The following is a 27,148-nucleotide window of genomic DNA, read 5'->3' on the forward strand; positions in this document are numbered from 1 at the left end:
TCTGCAGGTGTCTGTCTTTCTCTCCTCCTCTCTGTCTTCCCCTCCTCTCTCCATTTCTCTCTGTTCTATCCAACAACAACAGCAACAAGAATAACTACAATAATAAAACAACAAAGGCAACAAAAGGGAATAAATAAATAAATATTTTAAAAAAGAAAAAGAAACACCTGCTAAAATAGAGTTTAAGTAATTGGCCCATGTCCAGGAGAGAAGCAATTACAGAAGCCAGATCTCCCACCTTCTGCACCCCATAAAGACCCTGGGTCCATGTTCCCAGAGGGATAAAGAATAGGAAAGCTATCAGGGGAGGGGAGGGGATACGCAGATCTGGTGGTGGGAAATGTGTGGAATTTTACCCTCTCTTATCCTATGGTTTTGTCGATATTTTCTTTTTTTTAATTTTATAAATTAAATTTTTAAAAAACTTGGTATTTGTACATTTACATTTACCATTTACATTGGTATTTATACATTCGAAATCCAAATTTGATCTTATACCCCAGTGTCAAGAGGTGCTATTGTCCAGTGAAACTGGTTTTTGAGGTACAAAAACCAGTAACTTTTTACATATAAAGCATAAATATGTAGTACAAAGAAGCGCATGTCTGTGGTATTAAAACTTCATGGGAATGACGGATGTGGGAGGAATCGAAAATGTTTGCTTTAAACTTTTTTTTTGATCTTGGATCACAGCTTGGTGGGGCTGGGGATTAAATCCAAAGGCTCACACATGAAAAGCATGTGCTCTACAACTGCTTTTTTTATTAAAAATATATATATATATTCCTGAAAGCATGACAATGCCTCGTTTATTTATTTATTTACTACAGAGCATTGCTCAACTCGGCCTTCAGGTGCGACTCAAGAGATTGAACCTGGGACCTTAGAGCTTCAGGCAAGAGACTTCCTTTGCATAACCATTATGCTATTTTAAAAGCTAAGAATTTGAAAGCAAAGACTGAGACCCTTATCTTGTACTAAACTCTTTAATTCTACCGTTGAAAAAATTTTGAACTTCTAACATTCTTCCACTGATCTACCGATCCCTGTTCCAGAATCCCTATGACCTCTTTATTGCTGCTAGGATTCTGCTCACTTCTTCCTAGAAGGTAGTGTGGGCACCGTGTTCATTTACTCGTTTCTTTGTCTTCACTGTATTTCCTTTGACAGTGGTGAGAGCTCACTGGGTGCTAGCACCCTGTCTTGTCGCCCACTGCGCGCCCGCGGAGCTCCACGCAAAGTCACCTGCTCACAACAGCTACGCGGCAGACTGAGCTCAGAGCCCGGGAAGCCACGCGCACCCCGCCCGAACCGGAAGTGGCTCCAACGCGAGGCCCCTCTCAGCCAATCACCGCGCGGTGCGCTGTCTGACGTCCAGTTGCGCGGCACAGACGCGGGTGAATAGCACAAGACCCACACGGACTGACAGAGGCCGTCCTTCTGCGTTATTATGCGAGTTTATTAGGGCGCTGTGATGAAGGACTGGAGTCTCTTCCCGCTTCTCTGCGGCAGGTTAATCTAACTCGGCCACACCCACCTTTAACCTCAGGCCCCCACGCCTCGCCTTGCGATTGCCCTCAGTAAAAATGGCTGACTGGCGCGGTGGGAAACCGGAAGTGGGTGTGGCGGGCGGGGCCTAGGGGCGGGGCAGAGACTGGGCGGAGGGGGCGGGGCCTGCGTGCCCGGTCCACGTGAGGGAGGCGGGGGAACCTGCCCGGCCGGTAGGTCGCGATCGCTGCAGCCGGTCCCAGGAGGCAGACAGATCCTCAGGGATCCCCCTTACCTGCCTCTCCCTAGGTGCCCCGAGTCCCCGGGATCTGGCCGGAGCAGCGGATCCCTGTGCGGTCAGGGCGGCGATGGAGGGCACCCGGGATAACCCCGCTGCCCCCGGGTCTGCAGGGGCGTCGCCTCCCGAGGACGCGGAGGGGCCCCCCCGGCCCCTGGAGGCGGCCCCCACGAAGCTCTGCGGGTATCTGAGCAAGTTCGGCGGCAAAGGGCCCCTGCGAGGCTGGAAGTCCCGCTGGTTCTGCTACGACGAGAAGAAATGTCACCTGTACTACTCGCGCACCGCGCAGGACGCCAACCCCCTGGACAGCATCGACCTGGCCTGCGCGGCCTTCGACTGCAAGGCGGATGCGGAGGAAGGGACCTTCGAGATCAAGACCCCCAGCAGGGTCATCACCCTGAAGGTAAAGGGGGCCACGGGGACGTGGCTGGGACTGCCTGCCCTCACCCCACGGCCGCCCAGAGGACTTATGCACCCACACCCACTTCCTCATTTGGGCCCCCCCCCCCCCACGGCAGGGCAGAGCTGCTGGACCCATTTTCAGGATCAAGAAACAGACACAGAAAGATGGCGATGGAGTTCACGCTTGGAACCCAGTAGTCTCCAGCATGGGGGTAGATAGCTTAATGGTTATTGTGCAAAGAGGCTCTCATGGGGTGGGGAGTGGCGCACCTGCTTGGGCGCGCAGGCTGCAATGCCCAAGGACCCGGGTTCGAGCTGATCTACAAGGGAAAAGGGAAAAGCTTTGCGAGTGATGAAGCAGTGTGGCAGGTGTCTCTGTCTTTCTCCCTTCTCTGTCACCTCCTTCCCTTTCGATTTCTGGCTGTCTCTATCCAATAAATAAAGATGTAAAAATTATTTTGAAGAGAGACTCTCATGCCCGAGGCTCCAAAGCCCCAGGTTCAATCCCCTGTATTACCACAACTCAGAGCTGAGCAGTGCTCTGTTAAAACAAAAACAAACAAAAACCCTGTAGTCTCTTTGCGTCAGTGCCATGTAGAGTCCCCTGCAAGGCAATTAGTCCCCTGACTGCCTTACCTGCAGCTAAAGAGTGCTTAAGATACAGACTTGGCAGTCCTCCTACTCTGATTCCCTTTTCCTGTCATTGTTGCCCAGGGTTTAGAGAATGCAAACAAGGTCTAGGGAGAGAGCACTTTGTTTTCACCTGAACCGAGATTGTTTACTGAAGCATGTTTGGACCTGTATTCCCATCAGCACGGAAGGGTAGGTTTGTTTATCAGGACTGAGAAAAACCCAGAAACTGGAAGCGTCACATGCTTTGAGATCAGTCAAACATGAGCTCGAATTCTGCATCAGTCACTTACCTGCTTTGGGACCTTGGGTAAGTTACCGACCAAACTCGTCAGGATGTAGATAGTCCGAGATTTAAAACAGGGAATGTTTAGAGTGGCAGACACATCACAGCACCTAAAATAGGTTGATCTGAGTCCCTTGAATACAACAGCCTGGCTCAAAGTGGGTGCTCAAAAGAAAAAAAAAAAAAAAAAATGTTTGTTGAGCACACATGCTGGTAGAGCCAAGACCTGAAGGTTCAGATCAAAAGGAGGAGCCGCACTGGAAGGACAGATGTCAGCCAAGCATTGTGCGATCCTTGCTCATGAGAGAGTCTTGCTGGGAGACAGCTCTCCTAGCCCTGCCTCCTTTTCCCACATCTGCACCCTCACTGCCAGCCAGTTGGGCACCAAGAGTGTCCCGATGGTGGCCTGCAGCTTCAGTTCCCCTTAGCCACCTGACACTGACCGAGTGTGATAATGGGAACCAGGAGTTCAGGCCCGGAAGGGAAGGAGTTTTACAGGTTCTGTGCCTCCTCCCTGGTTGAATGGTTATCTCTGCTGTCTCTTTGTGTATGCCTGACTGAGCTGGGCACTGGGGAGGGGGCCCAATCAGATCCCCCCCCCCCAGGTAATCAAACCGGTCTTGTCTGATGTGACACCAACAGAGAGGCTGCGTGCACAGTAGTGTTGGGCCTGTGCCAGAACAGGGCGCTGTCAGGAGAGGCCAGTTCCAGAGAGGGCATCGCAGAGAAGGGCCAGTCGCTGGGACTTGCAAGAGGATATCAGCTTCCTACCAGCAGATGGAAGATAGAAGGCTTTCCCAGCCAAGAACTCTCTGTGGACCAAGCTAGGAGAAAACATGACACAGTCCAGGGTGTCCACAAAAATGCCAGATGCCAAAAAGGATGAAGTGGGAGAAGTGAGGGAGAGGTATTTGTGAGTTGGGACTTTGTTCTGTAGACTGGGGGAAACTGCCAAGGAGCTCTAGGCAAGGAATGCACTGTGAGACCAGAAAATGCAGGAGATTCGGTCTGACTCCAAAGTAGAGAATAATGAGATAGGAAGGCTGGTGGTCTGGGGGTTCATCACGGGTGTGAGGAGGAATCGAGATGGCCGAGTGCCTGTGGATTGGCCCCTGACCAGGGGGAACCCAAGATGGGCCAGTGGAACATCCAGATGTGTGTCCCCCTCAGCAGACTCTCAGGATTCAAGGGGGCAGGGAGCATGAATGTTGACTCACAGCAGGACCCAGTGCCTGCTTCAGCTCCTGACACAGGTAGTAGGTACTCAATATATACCTGGCAAAGGAAATAATAAGGTAGGAAACGTGGGTCTGGACTAGAACTTGTCAGAACAAGGTCAGGGAAGGCCTAGCGGGAGTGAAGACCCCTCAGAAAAGAGAATGAGAAGACTGGTAGACACCGTTTTCTCTGACCTCTTAGCTCCTAGCAAGTCAAGGGCCTCCTTCACAGGTGCTGCTGGTCTTATGCACACCTCCCCTCCTTGGGCCTCTTCAAGGGAGGGGAGCAGGGGGGAGGGTTGCCCCACAGCCCACTGCTGTGTTTACACAACTTGAGCATGGGTAGCTCTGAGGGTCACTATCCACTCCCAGTGAGACACCCCACTGCTGTGGCTCAACTGCTCCCATGCCTTCTCAACCTCCAGGGCATGTTTTACCACAAAGCTCTGGTCTGGGCTGGGGAGATAACATAATGGTTGTGCGAAGAGAATTTCATGCCTGAGGCTCTGAGGTACCATGTTGAACCCCTATAACCACCAAACCCAGAGCTGAACAGTATTCTGGTAAGAAGTGAATAAAACCAAAACCAACCAAACAAAAAAGCTCTGATCTGGAACTGGGAGACATAAACTCAGAGCCTCCGAGACCTAGTCTCCCACTACCACCCCGGGTGAACTCAGAGCCTTTGTTGCTGCGTCCGTCTGTAGCAGGGGCTGACCTTTCCTGCCTGCCTACTTCCTGGAGGAGGCAGCAAGGGAATGGATGCCAGAGTGGGGATTGAACTGCGCGTGCCGGGGACTCGTGACCACCATCAGATGTTAGCTTGTCTCCGGTGCCTGTAAGGTGCCATCACATTGTTGTAGTGTGCGGTCAGCTTTCCAGCCCCAGTCAGCCATGACCTCAGTGCACCCCCACCCACCCTATAGAAAAAGCTACCAAGGTGTAAAGACGGCGCCAGGACCTCACCCAAGTCAGAATTCCTTCTCTTATTATTTTTTTAAATAACTTTTTTGTTATTAGTAGTATGTTACAAGGTTGTAAGATTGCAGAGAGGTGGTGAGGCAGGTCTACAGGTATCTGTCTTTATCTCTCTCCTTCTGTCTTCCCCTCCTTTCTCTGTATCTCTCTGTTCTATCCAACAACCACCAAAAAATGGAAAAAATAGCCACCAGGAACAGTGGATTTGTAGTATAGGTACCAAGCTCCAGAGATAATCCTGGAGGCAGGGAGAGAGGGAGGGAGAGAGGGAGAGAGGGAGAGAGGGACAGGGAAAGGGAGAGAGAGAGAGAAACAGAGAGAGACAGACAGAAAGAAAGAGTGTTGAAATTCTGACTTGGAACAGAAGGATGAATATGGGATGATCTCACTCTCAGGCAGCAGTTGAAAAACAAGATCAGAAGAGAAAACACAAGTAGAACCTGAAATGGAATTGGCGTATGGCACCAAAGTAAAAGACTCTGGGGTGTGTGTGTGGGGGGGGAACCTAGTAGGGGTTGTATTGTTATGTGGAAAACTGGGGAATGTTATGCATGTACAAACTATTGTATTTCCTGTTGAATGTAAAACATTAATTCCCCAAGACTTGTGCAAAGTCTGGTGGCTATCTTTGGTAGGTGGGAGGGTGGGACACAGAACTTTGGTGGTGGGTGTGGTGTGGAGCTCGACGCTGCAGTCCTTGTGCTTCGTACTATGTGCCCTTAGCCAGTGTGCCCCTGCCTGACCTCTTCCTTCTCTGTCTGTCAGATCCTGTGAATTCCTTTACCACATCTTGAGCACCTCCAGTGTGCCAGGTACGGTGCCAGGACTGCACTTCCCCACCTCCCTTCACCCTCACATTGTCCTGTGAGGACACCGAGACCCAGGAAGGCTGGGAACCTCCGAGTGGGAGCTCAGATATCTTCTGTCACCAAGAAGCATGTGCTGCTTCAGTGGGGGCACCTCTCCACAGTTAGCTTCTCCCACCCTGGGAAAGAGAGTCAACAAGTCTCCCCCCCTCCCTATTGCAAAGGCTTTGTCTGAGGGCAAAGGCTTTACTTACCAGCTAACCCTTGTGTTTCTCAGGCCGCCGACAAGCAAGTGATGCTGTACTGGCTGCAGCAGCTGCAGATGAGACGCTGGGAGTTCCACAGCAGCCCGCCCGCTCCACCAGAAGCTGCCCTGACAGGGAACGGGCCCGCCCTGCGCCTTGAGCTAGGTACCCAGCGGGCTCCCCTCCTGCCTGCACACCCTGTCCCCCCACCCCCGTTGAGAGTGAGCTGGAGGTGCTCTCGGCAGAAGAAGCCCAGAGCCAGGAATGTGACTTGGGGTCAAGTAGGACAGTAGGACAGCACAGAGGGCAAGAACATGGGCTCGGAGGCCTGACTGCCCGGGTTCAAGGCCTGATCCTCTGTAAGGATCCTCTGATCCTTAGACAGGTGCCTTAACCTTTCTAAGGTTCAGTTCCTTCTCTTTAAAATAGGGTTAGTAGTGGTTCAGGAGGTGGCGCAGTGGTAAAGCTTTGGACTCTCAAGCATGAGGTCCTGAGTTTGATCCCCTGCAGCACATGTGCCAGAGTGATGTCTGGTTCTTTCTCTCTCCTCCTATCTTTCTCATAAATAAATAAAATCTTTTAAAAAAATACAATAAAATAGGGCTAGTAAATCCTCTTAAGATCATTATGAGAGGGGCCAGGTGGTGGCGCACCTGGTTGAGTGCACGTGTTACAGTGCGCAGGGATCCACATTCAAGTCCCCAGTCCCCACCTGCAGGGGGAAGGCTTTGTTGACTGGTGAAACAGGGCTACAGGTGTCTCTCTCTCTCTGTATATATATATATATATATATCTCCCCCTTCCTCTCAATTTCTGGCTGTCTCTATCCAACAAGTAAAATAATAATAATGTTTTAAAAAGAAAATTTTAAAAGTTACTATGAGGATGAAATTAATCCATATACCTTAAGTGGTTGGAACAAGCCTACACATTGCTAGAGCTCCATCAATAAATGTTGGATACTGTTCTGATGATTACGATGAGAAGGGCTCAAGAAATAAAACTTGGGGGGGCCAGGCAGTGGCACACCTGGTTAAGCACACACATTACAGTGTGCAAGGACCCGGGTTTGAGCCCCCGACCCCCACCTGCAGGGGGAAAGCTTCACAAGTGTTGAAGCAGGGCTGCAGGTGTCTCTCTGTCTCTCTCTCCCTCTCTATTTCCCCCTCCCCTCTAAATTAAAAAAAATTAAAAAGAAATAAAATGTGGGGCTGGTGAGACAGCTCACTTGGGAAGTTGCCTGCTTTGCTATGTGTGAGACTCAGGTTCGAGCCTGGCCTCCACCACTTTGGAGGGAGCTTTAGTGCTGTGGTGTCTTTCCCTCTTGCCTCTCTGTCTCTTTCTCTCTCTCTAAGAAAATCATCCTGGAGCAGTATGCCCCAGTGATGACCAAAAAATGAAAGAAAGGGAGGGAGGGAGGGAGAGAAAGAGAGAGAGCGAGAAGGAGGCAGGGAAGGGACATTCACAGAGTTCCTGTTAGAGTAATGAGAAAACACGGTTGTCACTTCTTACTGTTGAATTCTTTTTTTGTACTGTGAATTGAGTAGATCAGTGATTTTTTTTATCTCCCGTGTCCTCACAAAATAGAATCTTTACCTCTCCCCCACACACAATCCACAAATAAAATTTCTTAACCCCCAAACCCTAGAATATCCCAGTGTGAGGAGTCTTCTCACCCCCTGCCACAGCCAGGAATCTGAATGCAGGTCGGGAGACTGGACAGACCACCCACAGTCCCCAATGCTGAGCATGCTGGGCTGGGCAGCCGGCCTGAAAAGCTGAATGGCTTGTAGCAGGACACCCGCTCTTCTGAGCCTCCTAGACCACGCCAGCCCCGAACCTGCCCATCTGTGACCCCCAGACGCACTTTCTCAGCCCATCACTTTTCTTGCCCAGCTGCGGCTCCCTCCATCACTGGCCCTCCTTCTCCCCACTTGCTTCAGCAGTTGAGAGCCACCCTCGCCCTTCCTCTAACTCAGTGAACTCAGTGAGCCACGCCAGTCACTAGTGCCAGCCACGCCTGCCCTCTGACCTACACATCAGACCCAGGCTCCCCCACCCCCCCCCCACCCTGACACCGTGCCACCCTGCTGCTGCCTATGGTCAAGCCTCAGGGTTTTTTTTTTTTAAGTTTTTTTTTTAATTTAATTTTTTGCCTCCCGGGTTATCGCTGGGCTCAGTGCCTGCACTACACATCCACTGCTCCTGGAGGCCATTTCTCCCATCTTGTTGCCCTTATTGTTACCCTTGTTGTTGTCATTATTACTGTTGTCACTGCAGTCATTGTTGTTGGATAGGACAGAGAGAAATGGAGAGAGGAGGGGAAAGGCAGAGAGGGAGAGAGAAAGACAGACACCTGCAGACCTGCTTCACCGCCCATGAAGGTGGGGAGCCAGGATCTCAAACCGGGATCCTTACGCTTTGTTCCAACTTAACCTGCTGGGCTACCACCTGACCCCCTTAATTTTTATTTTTATATTCACGCGTTCTGTAGAGAGGGAGAGGGAGAGAGAATCCCAGAGCACTGCCCTGGCACATGTGATGCTGGGGCTGGATCTCCAGACTTCATGCTTGCAAGGCAGGCACTCCCTCCCGTCTGCTGGGCTGCAGCTTTGAACTGGGGAGACCACTGCAGCCTCCTCTCAGTGGCTCCCACATCCTGACCTGCCTCCTCCATGCAACCAGAGCTACAAGGAAAACCCGGTCCCCAGGCCCCAAGTCCCAGTCACAGCTTCTCTGCACAGTGCTCAGGGCCTGGCCATCCTGGCCTCACCCACCTTGTGCAAGCTCAGTGCTTCTGCAGAACCAGGGGCAGCTGGGTAAGTCCCTTCTGCTTGTCCATGCCAAGCTCCCATACCACCTCTTCAGAGGTTTGAAGGCCTTCTAGGCTGTATGAGCCCTAACACTTTTTTTCAGACAACCCTAGCAGGGCCTGTCACATTTTACCCACGAGCCATCAAGGTTGGGGGGCGATGTCTTTGTCATCCCCGTCCCCATCATTAAACGAGGAAAACAGTGCGAAGCCCTTAATGCTGGGAGCGTAGTATGTGCTGCCCTAGTAGCACGGAATTATATGTATACGTATGTAAATACATGTACACTGTGTCTTGTAATAGCTGCTGTTTATGGTTCATAGTAATTAGGACTCCCTTTGGAGAACCTTCCGGGTGTTTTTTGCTTGTAAGTGCTCCGTCTGGGGAAGGGTCTGTTTCTGTTTCTGCACTCCTTTTATGGCAAGAACTCTGTTCAGCTTTGGCTTGTTGGGGTGGCAGCAGTTGAACCTCCCAAGTCACAGGCATGAAAGTCTGTTTTGTAAACCGCTATGCTATCTCCTGGCCCTGATTCTGCCCTTCTCCCATCCCTCTACTCCCCAGTTGTCAGAAAGCCAGATACTCTGGACTGTGCAGAGAACCACAGCCTGGGGCCTGGGTAGACACATTTGCCAGAGATCAGACTCAGATTGGAGGCAACAAGAAACACTCCCAATAACAGAACCCTGCTGTATCCGAAGCTGAAATGGAAAGACCCCCATTACCGAAAGAGTGGCTTCAAAACCCCACAGGTTCTGTTACTGTGCTGGGTTCTTGAATTCTGTGCCTTTGGTGTCACATACTTGGCCAGGCTTCTTCTGAGCCAGCCCTAGCCCTGGGTATGAGGGGAACGGAGTCACTGCCACAAAACCAGTCTTCCCAGGAGGGTGCTGGTGGGAAACTCAGGAACTCAAGGCCTCCTCCCCTGAAGCCACAACAGACCCTCGCCCTTCTGGACCATGGGCTCCTGTGGAACCTTCCCTCAGCCCAGCCAGAAAAGCTATTCTCAGGACTGAGAAGTGGCTACCAGGTAGCATACATACACATGGTCTGATGGTCAAGGGCCCAGGTTCAAGCCCCCACATCCCCACCTACAGGGGGGAGGCTTCGCAATGGTGAAGCAGTGCTGCAGGCCTCTCTGTTCCTCTCTTATTTCCCCCTTCCCTCTCAATTTCTGTCTCTATCCAAAATTGAATAAATAAGAATGTTTAAATAACATATACCAACTAAAATTTAAAAAGAAACTAAGGAAGAAAGGCACTCTGGAGTTGAGCAAGCCGTCAGGCCCTGAATGTGCCAGCAGCTAGCAGGCTGCCCCACCTCCTCTGGCCTCCACCCTTCCTGGAAGGAAACAGGAGTCTGCTCTCAGACCAGCAGAAATCTCCTGACTCACATCTGACTTTGATTCACAGACACTTCGTCTTGTTTTTTTGTTTTTTTTTTTAAAGTCTTATTACTACCCTTGAACCAAGAACATGCAAGACGTGTTGTGTGCAGCCTTTGCTCCCTCCCTGTAGACTTTACCTAAGCAGTCGTCTCCACGAAAAGCAAGAAAGATCAAGGGGTTGAGAGTAATAGTAGGTTGCCAGAGTTGGACGGAGTTTACCAAGCAAGCACTTTGGTAAATGTGTATCATCATAAAGTCCACACACCGCTTCCTGCCCGTTTTCTCACTTGACACACATCACGTCATCTAATCCTCCCAATAGTCTTGTGGGGGAGCTGCTGTCACCCCATTTCACAGACAAGGAAGGTGAGGCTTACAGAGGCTAAGGGACCCACACAAGGTCAGACAGCGAGAACCCTTGACTACAGACTCACTCTCCCCCATCAAGCAGAGGAAGCAGCTAACGGCTCATGTACCTGGGACCCTTTGGGGAAGCAGTGACCTCTGACCTGGATCGGTTACTCTAGTGATCGATGGCATAGCCCCTAGTACTCATACGAGACAATAACGGGGCCGGGTGGTGGAGCACCTGGTTAAGCACACATCGTACAAGGACCCGTGCAAGGTTCCCAGTTCAAGCCCCTGGCTCCCTACCTGTGGGGTGGGGGGAGGACGCAACATTTCACAAGTGGTGAGTCCGCAGGTGTCTTTCTCTCTCCATCTCTATCTCCTTCTCCTCTCTCAATTTTTCTGTCCTATCCAGTAACATGGGGGGAGATGGCCTCCAGGAGCAGTGGATTCGTAGTGCTGGCACCAAGCCCCAGCAATAACCCTGGAGGCAAAAAAAAGAAGGAAGGGACAATAACCACAGTGAAATGCCACTGGAACTTCTCTGTGAAGTCCTGTCACTGAGGCTTTCCTTCACAGTGGAGAACCCCAGAGGCCCCAGACCAAATCCTGGGCTATTCAGTCCTGTTTCCAACAGGACATGCTAACCTTCCCTGGGTTGTCTCCATCTTGTTGGACAAGATGTTGGACACCCCTTTGTACTGGGAACCTCCCTTGCCAAGCCCTTCTTAGAATTTTCTGCTTGTCAGAAAGGCTGCCTTAACAAAGCACATGATGTGAGTAGAAAAGCAAACAATTGCCTTCAAGTGCACTGCTGTGCTGCAGCTGTGTGACGCTGGCCAGTAAACCCACCCTCTCTGAGCGGCTGGCTCCTCACTGAGGACACCAATCAACCGTAATTCTCTGTGGTCTCCGAGTAGATCTGGGGCCACAGGTGGGAGTCGCAGGAAACCAGATGTTGGCAGTTAGTAATGGACTTGCCAAGACACTCAACTCCTTTTCTTTCTTTTTTTAAAAATTTTTTATATTTGTTTATTTTCCCTTTTGTTAGCCTTGTTGTTTTTCATTGTTGTAGTTATTATTGTTGTTATTATTGATTTTGTCATTGTTAGACAGGACAGAGAGAAATGGAGAGAGGAGGGGAAGACAGGGGGAGAGAAAGATAGACATCTGCAGACCTGCTTCGCCACCTGTGAAGTGACTCCCCTGCAGGTGGGGAGCCAGGAGCTTGAACCAGGATCCTTGCCTGTCCTTGTGCTTTGCACCACATGCACTTAACCCGCTGCGCTACCACCTGACTCCCAACACTAAACTCTTAAAAAAAATGTGATTTCTCATTTGTTCAGAATAAGGGAAAATAAAGATGGTCAAAGCATCGACTGACAAGAAAACTGCCATCCGTCTAAATCAGCTGAGAGTCTGAGAGGAACACTGCTTTGACAGCTTTGAGTCCATAGCATGGCCTAAACGTTCGTACATGATAGGGTGGAGAATATTCCTCCTGCTTTAAAACCTGTGGGACCCAGGCCTGGGAGAGGACAAAGGCAGCAGTGCCTCAGTCCTTGGCCCTAGTCCTTCTAGCCTTTCCTACTCTGTCAGTTCAGTGCTCCCAGCTTGCCCCAGCAGCTCTGGCTCCAGTCAGGTGAGCTCTGCTCTGAGCCACCCCTGTCCTGCCTGATCTTTCCAGCTCTGTGTCCTCGACATCCTCCCTCCCCACCACCTCAGCTCTGGGGCTGGAACCCATGGCTTTCTCCTGCACTTACACACTCGCTCCTGCAAGTGCAGATCACCTCCAGAGCTCCAGGCCCAACCCTGGCAGCCTTCCTCCAGAAAGATTTCCCGGACTTGAGTTGGAAGGAATCTGTCTCTACCCCAGAGCTCCCTACAGTCTGGTTTCTCTTTTTTTTTTTCGCTCTCTCTCTCCAGGGTTATTGCTGGGCTCGGTGCCTGCACTACGAATCCACTGCTCCTGGAGGCTACTTTTTCCCTTTGGTTGCCCTTGTTGTTTATTGTTGTTGTGGTTATTATTGTTGCTGTCACTGCTGCTGTTGTTGGATAGGACAGAGAGAAATGGAGAGAGGAGGGGAAGACAGAGGGGGAGAGAAAGACAGACACCTGCAGACCTGCTTCACCACCCCTGAAGCTTCCCCCCTGCAGGTGGGGAGTTGGGGGCTCCAACTGGTGTCCTTACACCGGTCTTTGCACTTTACACCACCGGCACTTAACCCACTTCACTACTGCCCAATCCCCCCATTGACTTTTCCACCTATAAATTGTTAGAAAAATTAATATACGCTAATATATTAATTCCAATATAGAGTGATAAACCCCATGCATGTTCCCTCATTCTTTTATAGTTGTTCCTGGGTTATCACCTGAGCTGACTTTTTCAGATGGAAATAGAGACAGGGACAGGGGAAAGATACCACAGCACCCAAATGTTCCCCAGTGTGGTAGGGGCCAGGCTCCAGGCTGGGCCATATGCATGGTAAGGCAGGCACCTTCCTAGGTAAGCTGTCTTGCCGGCCCTGTCCCTCATTCTTAAGCATTCTTCATTGGCGTTGTTGTCAATGCTTGAGTAGGAATCTACTATGTCAGAGTGTCGTGATCTATGGTGACTTTTCCACAGATCTCGAAGTTATTTCAAGTTTGAGGCTGAGCAGTGCCGGGATGAGCCTCTTGACAGTTCAGGCTGCACCCCCCCCCCATGAATGCTCAAATGCAGAAATGTCTGTACTTCTGCATGTTGTCCCCTTTATTGAGGGGACAAAATACAGTAGTTGGTACACGTGTAACATTTCTCCCATTTTCCACATGACACTAACCCCCACCTAGGTCCTTTTCCATCATGTTCCAGGACCTGAACACTCTCCCCACCCCCAGAGTCCTGCACTTTGGTGCAACACACCAACTTCTGCATATCTTAAAGAGATTTCTGGGCCTGGGGAGACCGCATAATGGTTATGCAAAAGCCTTTCAAGCCTGAGGCTCTGAGGTCCCAGGTTCAATCCCCAGCACCACCATAAGCCAGAGCTGAGTAGTGTTCTGGTTAAAAAAGTAAAAAGAAAATAAATGTAAAAGAAAAAAAAAAAAAAGAAAAAAATTCTTTAAAAAAAAAAAGAGAGAGAGAGAGATTTCCAGAAAATCTGTGCCAGTAAAAATGAGTCATTTTACTGGCTACATAATGGAAAGCCTACCTCCCTCCCCCCTTTTAATGATAAAGTGACTTTGGGCTTGAATTTTTTAAGTGCTTTGTTTATTTGTTAATGAGAGGGCTAGGAGGAGAAAGAACCAGGCATCACTCTGGCACATGCGCTGCCAGGAATTGAACTCAGGACCTCATGCTTGGGAGTCCAACATTTGGTCCACTGTGCCCCAGCCTGCCTCTCTCTTGAGGTTCACCTAGACAGAGGCTTGCGCTGCCGCTCCCCACGCACCTCTCCCTGTGGAGTGACTTCCACTTCCTCTGTTCCCCAGAGCAAGAGGAGGCAGAGCCGGAATTCCTGCACCCGGTGAAAACGCCTGCTGGGCAGGTGGGCCTGGAAGCTGCCTTGAGACCAGTCCCCGCCCTGCCCTTGGCTCTTCAGAACATTTCCCTCAAGCACCTGGGAACTGAAATACAGTAAGTGGCAGTGGGCTGAAAGAGGGGCAGCCTTTTACAGGAGCTCAAGTGGTCTGGTGGGACTTGGCTGCACGAATGTGAGTCTGGGGAGTATCCTGGGGACTCTGCTGTCACCTTTGTCCTCATCTGCAAAATAGTAGGTTGGTTTGTTTGTTCTGTTTTACTTTTAAAGATTAGTTTGTTGGTTTTCTTTTTTATATATATTTATTTTCCCTTTTGTTGCCTTTTTTTATTGTTGTAGTTATTGTTGTTGTTGTTGTTATTGATGTCATCGTTGTTGGATAGGACAGAGAGAAATGGAGAGAGGAGGGGGAGACAGAGAGGGGGAGAGAGGGGGAGAGAAAGATAGACACCTGCTTCACCACCTGTGGAGTGACTCCCCTGCAGGTGGGGAGCCGGGGGGGGGGGGGGGGGACTGGAACCGGGATCCTTACGTGTAAGGATTGTTAATTTTCATGAAACGGGCTGGGTGGTGGCCCACATGGCAGAGCACACACGTTACAGTGCACAGAAGCAGATCAGGTCCTCAGTCCCCACCTGCAAGAGAATGCTTCATGAGCAGTGAAGCAATGCTGCAGGTATCTCTCTTTCCCTCTCTCTTTCCCTCTCTCTTCAAGTCATTTTAACACTTTTTTAAATTATCTTTATTTATAGGATAGAGACAGCCAGAAATCAAGAGGGAAGGGGAGAGAGAGAAAGGCAGAGAGACACCTGCCGCACTGCCTCACCACTCACAATGTTTTCCCCCTGCAGGTGGAGACAGGGGGCTCAAACCCAGGTCCTGGCACATTGTAACATGTGTGCTTAACCAGGTGTGCCACCACCTGGCCCCTTCTCTTCCTTCTCTGTCTCCCCCTTTCCTTTCAATTTCTCTTTGTCTCTATCCAAAAATAAATTAGTAATGTATACAAAATATTTTTTTCATGAGACCAGAGTTCTGCTCACCTCTGACATGTAATGGTAATGGTGTTCAGATCGAATCTGAAGCCTTGGGCATACAAGTCCTGCATGCTATCTCCCTGGCCCAGTACATAATATTGGTAGGAAACATGTAAAGGGTATGACTCTTACGTATAACCATGTCATCTTGACAAGCATTCTTAGCGTTTGGCGAGTCTCCTTTCCCCCACATTTCTGTCTGTGGGAAAATGTGAGCTCACGGTGAATGAGGCGTGATGGGATGGTCCAGTCTGGTGTCACGGATGTCTGCCGACAACTCTTCTTTCCTCACCTGTGTACTTTAGTGCATGTTGATTATATCTCAGCTACTTTTTTGCCATTTAACTACATGTTATATGTATATAATCTCCCCTTGTCGGGCTTCACTTTAAATAATTTCTAAGACGATAGCAGTGTGGTCTGGGAACCAGGTTGCCTGGGTTTGGACCAGAGTTGTAGCATAGTGGTTATGCTAAAACGTTCATGCCTGAGGCTCTGAGGTCCCAGGTTCATCCCATAAGCTCCACCAGAAGCCAGAGGGGAGCGGGTGCTCTGGGGTTGTTTGGTTGGGTTTTCAAGCCAGGTGACTCCACAGCCCCGGGCTGTGCTGTCTTTGGCAATTGGATTTCCCTGTGCCATAATTCAGCTGGTAGCAAATATCGATTTAGTAGTGCTTGCCTTATGATTGTTCATGTGAGTGGGGCCAGGAGATTGCTCACCCAGTAGAGTGTACACTTTACCATGAGCAAGGGCCCAGACTCAAGCCCCTGACAGCACACATGAGAGCATAATGCATGGCACTAAGAGAAGCTTTGGGAATGGTGGAGTGGTGCTGTGATGTCTCTCCTTTCCATCCCTCTTTGCCTCCCCTTTTCTGTCTCTCTCTGAAGAAAAGACCTGCCAGGCTCAGTGGAATCATGTCGGCATGAAGCCGGGGTTGAGTGGGTTAACACATACATGCACACTGCTTTAGAGCTGAGCTCAGTAAGCACTTAATAAGTATTATCTGAAGTTGCTGTTCTGCTTTAGCTGAAGGAATGGACACTTTCAGGAATCCAAACAGTGCCCTTTGCTAATCTTGCACCCGGGTGCTTGTTTTCTGTGTGGATTTAGATAAACTGACACCTTTAGATTGCTCACTTGCCTTGAATTAACAGCACCCAGCCCTGCATGTCCCCCACACTGTTCCCTTCTGTGATTTCCATGTCTACATCTGCTTGGGCTGCTGGGAGATACCCAGTGACCCCAGTCTCAGGGAAAGAGGCAGGTCTTTAGGGATAGAGCTACTCCATGTGCATTTGGATGCAGGGGCCTGACTCTCCTGGGAGAGCTCTGGACTGCCGAAAGACTCGAGGGAGTGGGGAGGGTGGCTGGCGCATGGTTGATCCTTAAGGTGAATGAAGGAGGTTGCCTGGCAGAGAATCTTCTTTCCAGAGGAGCCACGAGGAGAGGACTAGGTGCTTGGAAGCCTGCCAAGGAGAGGGAGATGGAATGAGAGGTCCAGCAGCGTATACTGAGGGCAGACTCGCCAAGATTAAGCCAGATCGGTGCCTGACAAAAGACTAACAAGAGAAGTAGAACAGAGAATATGCAGAAGCCAAGAAAGGAAGGAAGTTTCAGAGAGTGGGGCAGTTACTTCCCTCTGGCACTTGTAACCCACAGAAGGTTCAAGGCAGTGGTGCAAGAAAAGTGCCCTGGGATGCTGAGGGCCTTGCAGAGACAGGGCTGCCTTTGCCTGTTGTTCCTGCTCTTGCTCCAGCTGATCTTGGGGCTTGCTGCCTGTGGGGTCTGCAGGAATCTGGGCCACACTCAGGGGAAAGGGGCCAAGGAACTTCGGGAACACCATGTTAGGTGCACAGAGCTCTCGTTGAGGTCTCTGTACAAACCTCTGAAAGGGTATCCTGGCGGCCAGGTCCTCGGACCATGGAGCAAAGTGTCCAGTTCTGATGCTTGGTGTGTGTCTCTCTCTCCCTCTCTTTCTCTCTCTCTCTTTTTCTCTCTCTCTACTTAACTATTTCTGTGGCTACAGTTAATGATGATGACGGTCCTTACTGCATTTGGCTGTTCAGTGAAGGTTAAAGTAGTAAATGCAGGCAGTGTTCAGCCTGGACCCTGGGCTCTAAGAAAGGGTCATGTGAAGTGCCAGATATTTATTTGTTTTGCTTTTTGTTTTTTAATGATTTATTTATTTTCCCTTTTGTTGCCCTTGTTTTTTTTTTATTGTTGTTGTTGTTGCTGATGTCATTGTTGTTACATAGGACAGAGAGACATAGAGAGAGGAGGGGAAGACAGAGAGGGGGAGAGAAAGATAGACACCTGCAGACCTGCTTCACTGCCTGTGAAGCGACTCCCCTGCAGGTGGGGAGCCAGGGGCTCGAACCGCGATCCTTACGCCGGTCTTTGCGCTTTGTGCCATGTGTGCTTAATCCACTGTTTTTCTCTTTAAATAACTGTTTTAGTTTAGGTTAGTTTAGCTTCTGCTGGGGCTTTGTGCTCAGTGATGATTCTCTTGATCAGAAGGGCTTTACATTTTTATTTTATTTTTAGATAGAGGGTGAAAGATTGAGAAGGAGCTATAAAGAGAAGGAAAGACGCCACAGTATCTATCACTCCAGCACTCAGGAAAGCTTCCCTTGGTGCCATGCGTGGTTCTCCCCTGTGGTGGCCAGTCAGGGGACTTGAACCCAGGTCCTTATGCATGATAAGCATAAATGTCAGCTCTACTGAATTTTTTTAAATTCATCTTATATATTTGTTTTTATTTTATTCTTACTTCTTTTTACAGAGCCAGGTCTTCATAAATACTTGATTCTGCTGTTCCTGGCCACTTTTTTCATTCAAACAGAGAAACGGAGAGAATGAGAGACACCACAGCACAGGACCTGCTCTGTAGGGCCAGGCCCCAAACCTGGGCCCTGTGCGCGCAAAGCGCAAGCCTTACCTTCTAAGCTAGAGCTCCACCGCGCCACTCTTTCTGATGGGGAGTAAGGACGAGAAAAAGGAAAGTAGCTGCTCCCAGAAGTCAGGTGTCTTTGAATAGGACTTTGGAAATGTTAAGCAATCAAGAAGAGTCAGTTACCAGATTTCAGGGGCAGGGCTGGAGTGACAGCATCCTGGTTATGCAAGAAAGACTTCCATGTCTGAGCCACCAGGTTCGATCTTGAGCACCACCATAAACCTGAGCTGAGTAGTGCTCTGGTAAAAGAAAAAATCAGGTTAAAGTATTGCACAGTGTTGGGAGTGCTGTTCTGATCTCTTCTCTGATTCTGGTTAGACTGACTTGCTTTCCCCCTCTGCTAGTCAGCCGTGCCGTCCACAGTAGTGCAGCTCCACTTCTCTACTGCTCTGGAGCCAACTATGCCAATTAAAAAAAAGAACAAAACACCTCTGATTTCACTTAAAAAGAAGTTTCAGGGGAGTCGGGCAGTGGTGCAGCAGGTTAAGCGCAGGTGGCGCAAAGCACAAGAACCGGCGTTAAGGACCCCCGTTCGAGCCCCCGGCTCCCCACCTACAGGGGAGTCGCTTCACAGGCGGTGAAGCAGGTCTGCAGGTGTCTGTCTGTCTCTCCTCCTCTCTGCCTTCTCCATCTCTCTCCATTTCTCTCTGTCCTATCCAACAACGACGACATCAATAACTACAGCAATAAAACAAGGGCAACAAAAGGGAATAAATGAAAATAATAATAATAATAATAAAAGAAGTTTCAGGGCAAATGGACAGTAGAAAACATAGTTAAATGCACATAGTACAAAGTGCAAGGATCCTGGTTTGAGCCCCTGGCTCCCAACTTAGCACTTCACAAGCAGTGAAGCAGGTCTGCAGGTGTCTATCTTTCTCTCTCCCTCTCTGTCTACCCTTCCCTCTCAATTTCTGTCTGTACTATTGAGGAAAAAAGTGGAAGGGAAGCCACCAGAAGCAGTGGATTCGTAGTGCCAGCACCAAGCCCCCAGCAACTGGAGGCAAAAAAAAAAAAAATGTAGTTTCAGGGTATATCTATCTTGGGGGGATGTGGAAATATACCCGTATGATGATTTAAAAAAAATCTTGTAAGCTAACATTTCTCTTAATGAACTGATACTGGAATAGAAAAAAGTTTCAGGTCAAATGATGGTTGTTGGGGAGGGTTCAGGTCCTGGAACTCGGTGGCAGAGGAGGACCTAGGTGGATGTGGAGTGTTACTCGTAAAACTGAGAATATTACACATCTACCAACTACTATAACTGACTGTCGACCATAAACCATTAATTTCCCCTTTAATAGAAAAAACAAAAAATGATGGTTCTTTGAAAAGCTCAACAAAATTATCAAACCTGGAGCTGGAGAGGCAAAGAAATAATGCAAGTTACTAAACTCTGGAACAGACAAGAGGACATTACCATCAACCTCCCAAAAATTAGAACTACAAGGTCATACGGTGAGCTGAGCGGCAGTACGCGGGTAGATGAGATTTAGACAAAACAAATTCCTAGAAAGACATGAATTCGTGAAAATACCTCAAGAAGGAATTGAAATTTTGAATAGACCTATAACAAGCAAAGCTATTAGTAATAAAAAAAAATACTTGAACCAGATAACTTTACTGGTGAATTTTATCAGATACTTAAAGAATAAATAATAGGGTTGGCCACCCATATTATCATGTGCAAATATCTGGGTTCAAGATACTACCTGCAGCGGGGGAGCTTCCCAAGCAGTGAAGCAGGTCTTCAGGTGTCTGTCTTTCTCCCTCTCTTCCCTTCCCTTTCAATTTCTATCTATCCTGTCAAGTAAAAGGAAAAAGAAAGTTTTCAGGGAAAAACTGGTCCGGGAGTGATGAATTCATTGTGTAGACACAAAACCTCAAAGATAACCCTGGTGGCATTAAAAGAAAAAGAAGAGAAAGATGAAACAATCCTTCACAACATTCCCCCTGAAGAAGCAGTAGGACACTTCCCAAGATCCAAGAAACAAAGATATCACGGGGTGGGGTGGGGGGATAGATTGAACATGCAGGACTTTCTCTGTAATTTTTGTGTTAATTTCCTTTTTTTTTAGCATTTGTTATTATCTTTATTTATTGGATAGAGACAGCCAGAGGGATGGAGGACAGAGGGAGAGACAGAGAGACACCCGCAGCCCAGCTTCATCACTCGCAAGCTTTCCCACTGCAGGTGGGGACCAGGGGCTTGAACCTGGGTCTCTGTGCGTGGTAATACATGCACTTAACCAGATGTGCCACCACCCAATCTCCAGCCATATTTCTTTATAGCTCACTTTTTCACAGAGGGTGAACTCCTGGCTTTTGGTAAGCATTTCAGTTTGAACTATGCACTTTCTATGACTTCCAGATTGTTTTGTTTTTCCCTTTTCCTTGCAACCAAGGTTCTAGATTTTCTGATGTCAGGTATCAGATCCCTGATCACAACAAGCAAACAAAATGTCCAGGGGGCCGGGAGATAACTCACCCAGAGGAGTGCACACTTTTGCCATGTGTGAGGACCTGCAGGAGCTGGGTTCATGTCTCTGGGTACCAGAGCGGAATCCATGGAGGGGGGAGGTTTCATGCAGAGTGGAGCTGTGGCAAGGAAGGAAGGAAGGAAGGAAGGAAGGGAAGGAGGGAGGGAAGGAGGGAGGGAGGGAGGGTCCATTGGGAGTGGTAGAATCACCTTAGCATGAAGTCCTGGCAGGACAAAAAAAAAAGTGCAGTTGGAGAACTCTGAGTAGCCCTACAAGCAGAGCCCAAGACCTGTGTGTCTGAGCCTCCGTGTTCTGCCCCCAGCATCATGTGGGCCAGAGTGGTGGCGCACTGTCTGTCTGTCTTTCTCTCTCTTTTTCATATGAGACCGCTGCCCTGTAACAAAGATGTCCCTGTTTAGTCACTGTAGTGGTCTCCACCTCTGGGCTTGGCTTATACAGGACAAGACCACCTGATCTTGGCTCCAAGATGTGGGTTAGGTCTGGGTCTGCTCCAAGTACTTCTCACCTTCCGTGGACCAGCGGCAACCTGAACCATGTTCTTCAAGAGGTCAATTCCTTTATCCCTTTTTTTTTTTTTCTTTCCTCTTATCCTCTTATTGAGGGTTTGTGGTTTCCAGTAGTTGCTGACACACAGTATCTCATCTCCTCATGATAGATGTCTGCAAGACACACACCCCCCCAGCTTAGATCCTGTTCTACCGTCATGCACCAGGACTCAGGGCTGCTTCCCCCGCCAGGCCCTCTCCTTGTACTCCCTTCCCAGAGTCCTTTGCCTCAGTGCAAAACACCACACCGGTTTCCCTTGTTTTCCCTTTCTGTCTTTGTTTTGTAAGTGAGATCATCTGCTACTGATCCACCTCTTTTCAGTTTATCTCGCTTAACAAGATTCCTTCAAGCTCCATCCAAGATAAGGCAGAGGAGACGACCTCATCATTCTTAACAGCTGAGTAGTATTCCACTGTGTATTTAGACCACAACTTGCTCAGCCACTCATCTGTCATTGGACACCTGGATTCATCCAGATCTTTACTATCACGCATTGTGCTGCTATGAACGTAGATAGGTGCACACACATCTCTTGGGAAGGGTGTGCTTATTTCCGTTGAATAGACCTCCAAGGTCATAGGGTAATTCCATTTCTAGCATTCTGAGTACTCTTCCAGTCTGCTCTAAGAGGGCAGTTCCTATGCGCCTGTACATTTTAAGCCTTTGTTTGCATCACATCTGCCAGTGTCTCTTTGGCCCACCGTCTGGAGGAGATGGGGAGGGGGAGGCAAGTCTCCTGCGGAGTGACGGAGGCCCTGGATTCTGCTGAACTGTGATGTAACGTGCACACTCATCCTCCTCGGTACTTCCCACTTGAGCTTTACTTCATTTTCATGGTCTCTTGCTGGCAAGTTCCCTTTCTTTTCTGGGAACTCAAAGTGGCACTTTTTTTTTCCTTTTCTTGTGTGATATGTTACCTGTTTATCTAGCATCAAGGTGTCTGTGGAATAAGCGTCTGTTTCTCAAAGCATCTTGTCCACAGCATTGCTGGATGTGGGCATTGCACATAAGGGTGACAGCAAGGTCAAGGCTTCACCCCAGCTCTGCAAACTGCCACTTTCTCCCTCCTCCCTCCCTTTCTCTCTCTCTCTCTCTCTCTCTCTCTCTGTCTCTTTGACCACCATTGCTGCCCTTTAAGTAAGCACCCTCGACAACAAGGGCAACAAAAGGGAATAAAAAATAATAAAAATAAAATAAATATTAAAAAAAATAATAATAAGCACCCTCGGGGTGGGATGGTGCTGCACCTGGCTAAGAGCATACATTACAGTGTGCAAGGACCTATAAAAGAAGATATTTTCTGGTTTATATGGATACATTTTTCTTTGTAGTGTCGACGAGAGGAAAGGTGAGGGAAATAGAGGAAAGTAGAGATTTATGGAAAACATTCGTCAATGCTTTGTAGACTCTTATAGAAGAAATTAATTCAAATTGGCTTTGATAATATCCTTTTTCATCTGTGTCAAAGACACTCAGGGGTTCTGAATCAATAGCAATAAACAGTACTGGTATGAGTGGCATAATCAATAGCAATAAACAGTACTGGTATGAGGGGGCTTCTTTGTGGAGTCCTGTGCCCGCCGAGGATGTTTCCCCTTGACTGTGTGTGTTCAGGGATGCTGTGAGAGAGGAGATCTGCTGGGATAGCAGGGGGTCTCTCGACTGCTGGGGTAAAGATCTGGTCAGCTTGTCCATGGTTAGTGGTTCAAGTCCCTGGGCCCCACCTACAGGGGAAAAGCTTGGTGAGTGGTGAAACAGGGCTGCAGGTGTCTCTCTGTCTCTCTTCCTCTCTGTCTCCTCCTCCCCTCTTGATATCTGGCTGTCTCTATCCAGTAAGTAATAATAATTTTAAAAATTAAAAAGCAAATAAGCAGCCTCTTAGTGCCAGTGCTTCTCAGTTGGCCAGGACCATGCTTAGTATGAGTCTTATGTTCACAGCACTCTTACGAGTCACAAAACATTAACCTTTCTCAGCTGGATGGATGCTAATGTTTTCCATTTCTACTTTTCAATTTTTAGTCATCTTACTAGATTTTTTTGATCTATCATAGATTACAGTGTGCAGTTTAAAAACCAGTAGCTTCCTTTGATTGTTGTCTCGTTCTTATTACTAATTTTGGAATCCACCTAGTTGGACCTCTTTGAAAAGGAAAGATAAACTTGGTTGAACTCGTTTTTTAATCTGATGCATGAATTTCTTTTTTTTATTTCTTTATTGGGAAATTAATGTTTTATATTCAACAGCAAATACAATAGTTTGTACATGCATAACATTCCCCAGTTTCCCATTTAACAATACAACCCCCCACTATGTCATTTATCATCCTTCTTGGACCTGTATTCTCCCCCCCCCACCCCAGAGTCTTTTACTTTGGTGCAATACACCAACTCCAGTTCAGGTTCTACTTGTGTTTTCTCTTCTGATCTTGTTTTTCAACTGCTGCCTGAGAGTGAGATCATCCCATATTCATCCTTCTATTTCTGACTTATTTCACTTAACATGAATTTTTCAAGCACCATCCAAGATCGGCTGAAAATGGTGAAGTCACCATTTTTAATAGCTGAGTAGTATTCCATTGTGTATATAGACCACAACTTGCTCAGCCACTCATCTGTTGTTGGACACCTGGGTTGCTTCCAGGTTTTGGCTATTACAAATTCTGCTGCCAAGAACATATGTGTACACAGATCTTTTTGGATGGGTGTGTTGGGTTCCTTAGGATATATCCCCAGGAGAGGAATTGTAGGATCATAGGGTAGGTCCATTTCTGGCCTTCTGAGAGTTCTCCAGACTGTTCTCCACAGAGGTTGGACTGATTTACATTCCCACCAGCAGTGTAGGAGGGTTCCTTTGACCCCACACCCTCTCCAGCATTTGCTGCTGTTACCTTTTCTGATGTATGACATTCTCACAGGAGTGAAGTGATATCTCATTGTTGTTTTTATTTGCATTTCTCTGACAATCGGAGACTTGGAGCATTTTTTCATGTGTTTCTCGGCCTTTTGAATCTCTTCTGTGGTGAATATTCTGTCCATGTCCTCCCCCCATTTTTGGATGGGCTTATTTGTTGTCTTGTTGAGATTTGCAGGTTCTTTATATATTCTGGTTACTAGCCTCTTGTTTGGTGTATGGCATGTACACATCTTCTCCCATTCTTTGAGGGGTCTCTTTATTTGGCTATAGGTTTCTTTTGCTGTGCAGAAGCTTTTTAATTTGATGTAGCCCCATAGGTTTATGCTTTTAATTGGATTTGTTTCACTGAAGATGTCTTTAAAATTTATGTGGAAAAGAGTTCTGCCAATATTTTCCTCTAAGTATCTGATAGTTTGTGGTCTAACATCCAAGTCCTTGATCCACTTGGAATTTACTTTTGTATTTGGTGAAATATAGTGGTTCAGTTTCATTCTTCTGCATGTTTCAACCCATTTTTTCCAACACCATTTGTTGAAGAGACTCTGCTTTCCCCATGTAATAGTCTGGGCACCTTTGTCAAAGATTAGATGTCCATAGGTTTGGGGATGGTGCATGAATTTCTCTGCGCTCCTAGGCCAGCCATTGGCACTGCCGCATTCTCCCTGCATCCCAAACACACATTTGAGCCTGCCCTCTGGGAATATAAAGCTAGGTGCCTGCAGACCTGCACATAGCTTAGTGCTGTTCACAGAGAGATGACACTATAGTTCAGGCTGGATAAGTACTTGGCCAGAGGACTGGGGAGACAGAATAACGTTATGTCAAAAGACTCTCCTGCCTCAGGCACCAGTGGTCCCAGGTTCAATCCCCAACACTACCATAAGCCTACACTGAGCAGTGCTATGGTAGTGGGGAAACCCAGACATCAAGTTCAGTGAGCTCCTTGGAAGCTGTGTAGTGGTCAGAGAAGGCTTCAGAGAGAAGAGGTCTGAGCAGGGATAGAGTCAAGGAGACAGTACCAGATGGAGCTGGGCACTTTGCTCAGAAGAAGTAGGGAGCCACTGAAGAATGTTGAGTCAGGGCTTCCCAAGACCAGAGGAAGGTTTCTGGCGGTTCATTCTAGCAGGTTCATTCAGTAGTCACTCAACACATCCACAGGAGGCGCCCTCTGTGTATCTAGTGCTGGCCTAGACGTTCAGAGTGTGTCCGCGAATGAAACAGATAAGTGTCCCTTGTGAACCTGATACTCTAGGGTAGCGGATCAGCCCTGTTGACTGTTTATAAGCAGTAGTGTATGTGAAAAGTGATGACTGTGGTGAGGGAGAGAGAGAGAGGGAGAAGGAGAGAGAGGGAGAGGGAGAGGAGGGGGAGATAGAAGGTTGAAGATTGACAAGACAACTGGATAGTGTTGTCTGCTTTGCTGTGCTAGCAACCTTCACATTGGAGGAGGCTTTGATCCTGCGGTAACTCTCTCCCTCTCTCTCTGTCCCTCCCACCTTGTCTCTTTCTATCTAAAAAGGCCAGCCCAGAGTGGTGAAGCCTTTGTGATGACAAGAATAAAATAAAGTAAAATAAAATAGGTGAGAGAGGAGTGTGAGAGGGGCTGGGAGTGATTTGGGTGGATTCCAGGGCTCTGACAGACTGGGCAGAGACCACTTTGGAGGGGAACCAGTGGCCTGGGTTCCTGCAGCGACAGGCTGGCAGAGCCGGCTGCCTCACACTCCTCTATTTTCCTTTCAGAAACACAGTGCACAGCTTCCGGGGCAACAGGCAGGCCCAGGGAACTGGCCAGGGACTTCCTGGAGAAGAGGCTCCCCTCAGCGGGGAGCCCCAGAGGGAGGAGCAACCTTCGCCCCATGAGCCCAGCACCCCAGGTGAGCCCCAGCTCAGTCTGAGCTGCCTCCAGAGACAGGGTAAAAGTCCCAGCTTCTCTTCCCAGCAGCTGTGTTTTGATCAAAGATAGGTCTCTCCAGGTCACTCCTCCTGAGTGGCCATGAGTGGGAGTGAACCTTTCGCCCCGTGAAGTGACTCCCCTGCAGGTGGGGAGCCAGGGGCTTGAACCGGGATCCTTACGCTGGTCCTTGCATTTTGCGCCACGTGCGTTTAACCCACTGCACCGCCCGACCCCCCCAAACTGAAACTCTTAGCAATGGTTCTTGAAGGAGTTAGGAAACACTCCTTCACTTTCTCTAACTTAGCATTGTTTGTTTGTTTGTTTGTTTTAGTTTTTAAGGAGTTGGTATACAAATGCCCTTCTAGGGTGATTAAAATCAAATCTACCTGAAGAAGCAGAACAAACAGCCTCTAGGTATCTCTAGTTAACTAGAGAATGGGAATACCTGTCCTTGCAAACAAAATAAAAATAAACAAATAAATGTAGCCAGACTAGCGCCCAGACTGACAACTAGGGCTGTGATTGTGGGAGTGGGCCACAAAACTGTGGTGGTGAGTGCAGTGGTGTGGACTCTACTCCTGTGATCTTACAATCCTGTAAACCACTATTAAACCACTAAAAAAAATGAGCTGGGAGAAGACTGGCTAAGGTGAGGCTGCAGGGGCGTCTCCTCGGAACAGTGCCAGGTCACACACAGGGTTCAAGAGATCAGCGCCACATTGGATCCACAGTAGTGGTAAGACTATTATTTAAGTGTAGCAGTTACTTTTTTTTTTTTTTTTTTAACCCAGCACAGCTCAGCTCTGGCTGACAGAGGTGGGGTTAGAGTGGATTAAACCTGGGACCTCAGCCTCAGCTTTAAGAGTCTGTCTGCATAATCA

At 48.5% G+C, this 27,148-nt stretch overlaps 1 protein-coding gene across 4 annotated transcripts in view; it reads left to right on the top strand.

Moving 5' to 3' along the window:
* The first annotated feature begins 1,674 nt into the window (after positions 1 to 1,674).
* TBC1D2 (TBC1 domain family member 2) overlaps positions 1,675 to 27,148 on the top strand; it is a 70,299-nt gene continuing 44,825 nt past the window's right edge. For 3 of the 4 annotated variants that reach the window (XM_060199108.1, XM_060199109.1, XM_060199110.1), the window contains exons 1-4: positions 1,675 to 2,189; positions 6,383 to 6,515; positions 14,373 to 14,517; positions 26,114 to 26,247. In XM_060199108.1, the coding sequence (XP_060055091.1) occupies positions 1,857 to 2,189; positions 6,383 to 6,515; positions 14,373 to 14,517; positions 26,114 to 26,247 (745 nt within the window). In that variant the 5' untranslated portion in view covers positions 1,675 to 1,856. Of the gene's footprint in view, positions 2,190 to 6,382; positions 6,516 to 14,372; positions 14,518 to 26,113; positions 26,248 to 27,148 lie in introns of those variants that run through there. The other variant, XM_060199111.1, reaches the window with a different exon arrangement.

The sequence above is a fragment of the Erinaceus europaeus genome, chromosome 10, assembly GCF_950295315.1.
Source record: "Erinaceus europaeus chromosome 10, mEriEur2.1, whole genome shotgun sequence".
Classification (NCBI taxonomy): Eukaryota; Metazoa; Chordata; class Mammalia; order Eulipotyphla; family Erinaceidae; genus Erinaceus; species Erinaceus europaeus.